Source organism: Polypterus senegalus, chromosome 6, assembly GCF_016835505.1.
Source record: "Polypterus senegalus isolate Bchr_013 chromosome 6, ASM1683550v1, whole genome shotgun sequence".
Lineage (NCBI taxonomy): Eukaryota > Metazoa > Chordata > Cladistia > Polypteriformes > Polypteridae > Polypterus > Polypterus senegalus.
In genome coordinates, this window is record NC_053159.1 from 32,673,074 (window position 1) to 32,679,073 (window position 6,000).

The window sequence follows — 6,000 nt, forward strand, 5'->3', positions numbered from 1 at the left end:
ATTAGGTCAGACATTGCACTCCCATTGCATTATAAAGTAAAGAGAAAAACTGCCTCTTGTGAAACAAATGTAACCTACTGGGTGTAAGTTTTTAATACAGCAGACATCTTGCAGCCTGAGGGTTCATTTTTTTTTTTTGCTAAAAAATTAAATTTTTCATCTGGATATCATTCTTAATTATGTTGCAAATATTAACTGATAAAGTGGTAAAGTAAGTACTATTTGTAGTAACTGTTCTCTGTTAAAAAAAAAAAAAAATAGCTCTCGCACAATGTCACACATAAGAATCTCAGTATCTTGAATAAAGGAAAAAAAATCAGATGGCATAGTTTCTGATAACAATGGAAAGACAAAGGAGTTGAGCGAGTCTTTTCCAGGCTTATGCTGAGGTTTTTTTCTATTTTTTGCAGGTTTGAAACCAATTAAATGTCTTTACTGTGGAGACACATTCCTATACCCTGTTGCCCTGCAGCAGCATGTCAGCACGCAACACTGCAGCCAGGATGGGACAGCCTTTGCTTGTTGCCACTGTGATATGCTGTACCCTACCCAGCAAGCACTGGAAGAACACTACCAAAGTCAACACGTGGGGGCAGCACAGCCTGAAACTTCAGCACATACTCCAGAAATGGTAAGTCAGCTTTCAATAATTAGAGTTGATTTGTATGGTGATAATTGTGAAAACTCAGAATGATGCCCATATATTTTGGCTTTCAACCAGAATAGGGGCTTATTGACATGAGACGAGGGTTTAAATTAGATGCTATTTAACAGAAAGATAGGATACAGAGTAATATACAACCAAAAACAGCAAAAACCATACCCCTCTTGGGCCTACCTATACAGAGAGTTACTTTCTTTCCTCTACCTCATTCCAGACCTCTGCCCTGTCCTTTCTCCTCTTTGGCAGGTGAGTTCTTATCTGCTCATCTCTTTCAATATAACACTCACCCAGACTGAGGAATCAGAGATCCTTTTAAGTTTTGACCCTTTGAAGACTTCCAAAGCACTGGCCATGCTGCAAAGTACAAAGGGGCGGTTAAAAAGTTCCTGAAATTGTGATAAAGCTGGAGAGTGAGAGATAAGATTATGCACACATTGTTGTGGAGGGGAGCATAGCACATCTGTAGGCCTTGTAGTACTTCTGCATTGTTATGGGAGGCCTGCCGCTGTCCAGTTAAAGGCTAGGTGACCATAAATGTGTCTGGAGCACAGCTGTAGCTTTCTGTTGCTTCCGGTGGACTAACCCTTGGCTTTGTGACTTCCTCAGACAGCCTTCAATGCCCTTTCTGGCCTCCACTAATCCCCCCTTTTCCAGCTTTTTGAATTATGTCATTAAAGATATAGTTTATGCAAACAGAAATCAAGAGGTGACACGAGTGAAGTGTTTAAACCTGAGAAGTTAGTTAGTAGGGTGGATGCCAGCTGTTACTAGAATTCAGTGGCACAGGTAGAAACTGACTAAAAGTAGATTTTGTACAGTCATTATAAAGTTTTTCTTCACAGAGATGGTGGTACTTGATGGATCTTTAGCATGATAACGCCAAGCTGAGATTTAAAGTTTTATAACCCAGATTAATGAGGTATTTTAGGCTGTATAGCAAGTTATGGACAAAATTATTATATTCTTAAAAGAGGGAGGCATGGTGGTGCAGAGGTTGGCCTATTGCCTCATTAATCTATCATCATTGGGTTTGAATTCTGCACCTAGTAGCTGTCAGTGTGGAGTTTGCACATTCTCTGTATGTCTGGGTAGATTTTCTTCTAGGTACTTTGGTTTTCCATCCAGCATGCCCAAGATGTGTTTAAGTTAACTGGTAATTCTAAACTTTACTAGTATGAGTGTCAGTGAGTTTGTGAGCAAGCCCTGCAATGTTGTAGCACCTTGTCCATAGTTGCTTAGTGCCTACCTTGTGCCCATTTCTGTTGTGACTGGCCCTAACTCTCTGCGAACATGAAATGGTTTAATTGTGCTTGTGAATGTTAATTTAAACTGATCAAATTTGAGTTTAGATTTTAAAAGCTCACTTCCACTACAGTTCCTATAAAAATATTCTGCACTTGGAAGGTTTAACAATTTATTATTATACAACACTCAATCACAGTGGATTTTTTTTTTGAGTTTTGTTACTGATCAACAGAAAAAAAAATCTTAATGTCAAGGTGAATTACAAATACAAAACAAAACATTATAATACACCGACTGCAGCCAGTTGGTTTTAGAAGTCACATAGTCTGTTTAATAGATATCACCTGTCTGGGGTTTCAGTTGCTTGCAGTATGAATACTTCTGTATCTTAAAGGTCCAACTTGTGGTGAGACAGTATGGAGGCCTAATCTACACAAGGAAGACAAAAGAACACACCAAACAACTCTGTGAAAAGGGTGATTGAAAAACATAAGTTAAAAAATGGGGACAATAAAATATCCCAGGTACTAAATATCATTTGGAGTCCAGTTAAATCAGTCATTAAGACATAGAAAGAGCAAGGCACATCTGGAAATCTGCCTAGACAAGGCCGCCCAGTTATTGTGCAAGAAGAGGAAGACTATTTGAGGGAGACCTCCAAGAGACTTGTTATAAAACTACAGTAGGTGAATTAAGAGAGACTGAGCAGACAACAACTGTTGCCTGGGTGCTTCACTGGTCACAGCTTTATGGGACAGTGGCAAAGAGAAAGCAACTGTTGAAAAAAATACACACAGAGGTTTGCCAGAAGGCTTATGGGAGACTGAAGTCAGATGAAAGAAGGTTCTGTGGTCTGTTGAGACCAAAAAAAACAGCTTTTTGGTTATTGGTCTAAATGAGATATTACTGTACGCTTCACATTACATTACATACCTCCTGGACCCCATGATCATCAGAGGAGACTGTGTGCAGACCTATAAATACCTGGGAGTGCAGCTGGATGATAAATTGGACTGGATTGCCAATACTGATGCTCTGTGCAAGAGAGGAGAAAGCTGACTAAACTTCCTTAGAAGGCTGGAGTCCTTCAACATCTGAAATAAGGTGCTGCAGATGTTCTATCAGGCGGTTGTGGCGAGTGCCCTCTTCTACGTGGTGGTGTGCTGGGGAGGCAGCATAAAGAAGAGGGACACTTCACGCCTAGACAAACTGGTGAGGAAGGCAACCTCTATTGTAGGCATGGAGCTGGACAGTTTGACATCCGTGGCAGAGCGATGGGCGCTGAGCAGGCTCCTGTTAATCAGGAAGAATCCAATACATTCACTGAACAGGATCATCTCCAGACAGAGGAGCAGCTTCAGCCACAGACTTTTGTCACCGTCCTGCTCCACTGACAGACTGAGGAGCTCCTTCCTCCCCCACACTATGCGACTCTTCAATTCCACCCAGGGGGAGTAAACGTTAACATTATACAAATTTATTGTCTGTTTTACCTGCATTTTTATTACTCTTTAATTTAATATTGTTTATTTTTATCAGTTTGCTGCTGCTGGAGTATGTGAATTTCTCCTTAGGATTAATAAAGTATCTATCTCCCTATCTCTATCTGTATCTCTCTCTCTCGCATTGGGGTGGCAGCATTAATCTCTTGGGGTTGTTTTTGCACTAGACCCTGGAAGACATATGAGGGTAGGGGAGAAAATGAATGCAGCAAAACAAGGGAAATCATGGAAAAAAAACCTGATGCAGTCTTCAACAAACATGCACCTTAGGAGAAGGTTTATTTTTTAGCAAGACAACGACCTTAAGCATAAAGCCAAAACAACACAGGAATAGCTTACAAACAACGGTTAGTGACCTGGAGTGGTCAAGTCAACACCAGATCTCACTCCAGTTGAGAATTTGTGTCTGGACTTGGAAAATGTTGTTCACTCACAACATCCATGTAATCTGACAGAGGCTGAGCAGTTTTATAAAGAAGAATGGGGGGAAAATATTGTAATGACAATGTGTGCAAAGCTGGGAGTGACCTGTAAACACAGACTCAAGGCTGTCATGGCTGCAAAAGGTGAATCTACTAAATACTGACTTTAAAGGGGGAGGGAATACTTATGCCATCAATTATTTTTTGTTTTCTATTTTAAAAATTTAGTGTTCTTTGTAGAGACCCGTTTTCACTTTGACATTCGGAACGAGTCTTTTCTGCTGATTAATATCAAAAAAGACAAATTAAATCTACTGTGATTGAGTGTTGCATAAGAATAAAATGTGAAAATTTCCAAAGGGGTGAATAATTTTTATAGGCACCGTTAATCCCAGTGTGCTGAATGTAAATGTGTGACGGTCCCTGCTCCATACCTAGGATTCTCACTTGATGCAATGTCTGTCAGATACATCTGGCCTATTCTTGCCAAAACAGCACAGAGATCTGCACTGATGAATTTAATGATCCTAATGTGTAAGCCCAAGTAGCTTCTATTTTTTATTTATCATTTAAATAAACTTGCTGTTGCTGCCAATGCAGCTGGATATCGCCTTAATGTATGCAGACAGTGTCAGCACAATTATCTGCTTTCAAATATTTTTTGTACTTTCTTTAAGGTGATTCAAACTGGATCATCGGAGCAGGTCATCGCAGTTGAAAAGTCTCAGGTGGCGGCCTCACAAGTGTACGTTGCACTGGCGGACACACAGGGCCATTCGCCCAGATCTGAGATTGTGGCCGTGGCGATGGAGGATCTTCTGGAAGGAACAGTTACTCTAATATGCAGTGACACTCAATGATACCAGTTAAAGGCAAGTGGACTCTGGCAAGTGTAAGATAGACCTGCAGCCATGCATCTTCACCACCAATAGTCATTTAGATTTTAAGGAAAATTCACACCAATAAATTCATCCATCCATCCATCCATTTTCCAACCCGCTGAATCCGAACACAGGGTCACGGGGGTCTGCTGGAGCCAATCCCAGCCAACACAGGGCACAAGGCAGGAACCAATCCTGGGCAGGGTGCCAACCCACCGCAGCCAATAAATTCAAGTTATGTGTAAATAAATGACTCCAATCAATTGTGAAATATTATCTGAGAGTCTTGTTCCTTACATGGGGCTGAAAAATTAAATAAATAAGAAAGATGGGTGCTCCTGTTTTGATGGAGTTTTTAGCTGTTTTTGACTGACTGCTGCTTTTCAGACTGCTGGACAATCTGCCTCCTAGCCCTGTGAACAACCCTGTAGCTTCAGAGAACTGCTTTATGAACTACTACTGATATTGAATCTTCACAACCGTCAGAAATGTCACTTCATTGATGGGACTTGCAAGTGCAGAATGGAGGCATTCACAGCTTTCTGCAGACATAATTCTAGAAAAAAAATATCTTTCTGGACATGTCACATTGTCAAACACATTGATGAAGCCGACAGAGTGACTAGCTCAGAAAGAGATATCTCTTAAAAAGTGATTAGCTGTGTGGATATGTGTAAATATCTTCTTTCCCTCATCTGTGTACATGTTGCTTGTAAATTTAGTTAAAATATGTAAAGGTTATTTCCACACTGCAGTATTTCAGATGAAGGTTCAACAAAATTAAACAGAAATGCTTATCACGTCGTTCTTTTTAAACAGCTGAAACATTGTGGCTCTGTATTTTTTTTTTTTCATTTATCAGCACAATACCTTTATCTGTTTTCCGGTCATGTAGATATGGAGGTGATTAAAGGTTTCTGGGAAGAGCATTTTACTATGTTGGTTCTGTAATTGGCTACTCTGTATACATCCATCCATCCATCCATTATCCAACCCGCTATATCCTAACTACAGGGTCACAGGGGTCGGCTGGAGCCAATCCCAGCCAACACAGGGTGCAAGACAGGAAAAAAACCCTGGGCAGGGCACCAGCCCACTGCAGAGTGCACACACACACACCCCCCCACACACCAAGCACACACTAGGGACAATTTTGGATTGGCAGTGCACCTACAGTCATGGCCGAAATTATCGGCACCCCTGGAATTTTCCCACAAAATGCACCATTTCTCCCAGAAAATTGTTGCAATTACAAATGTGTTGGTATGCACCCGTTTATTTCCTTT

General features: G+C 40.8%; 1 protein-coding gene across 1 annotated transcript in view; it reads left to right on the forward strand.

Moving 5' to 3' along the window:
- Window positions 1–5,643, forward strand: part of zbtb40 (zinc finger and BTB domain containing 40) — a 95,620-nt gene extending 89,977 nt beyond the window's left edge. Inside the window, exons 17-18 of the mRNA XM_039754923.1 lie at window positions 411–631; window positions 4,511–5,643. Of these exons, the coding sequence (XP_039610857.1) occupies window positions 411–631; window positions 4,511–4,693 (404 nt within the window). The 3' untranslated portion in view covers window positions 4,694–5,643. The remainder of the gene's footprint in view (window positions 1–410; window positions 632–4,510) is intronic.
- The last annotated feature ends 357 nt before the right edge of the window (window positions 5,644–6,000 follow it).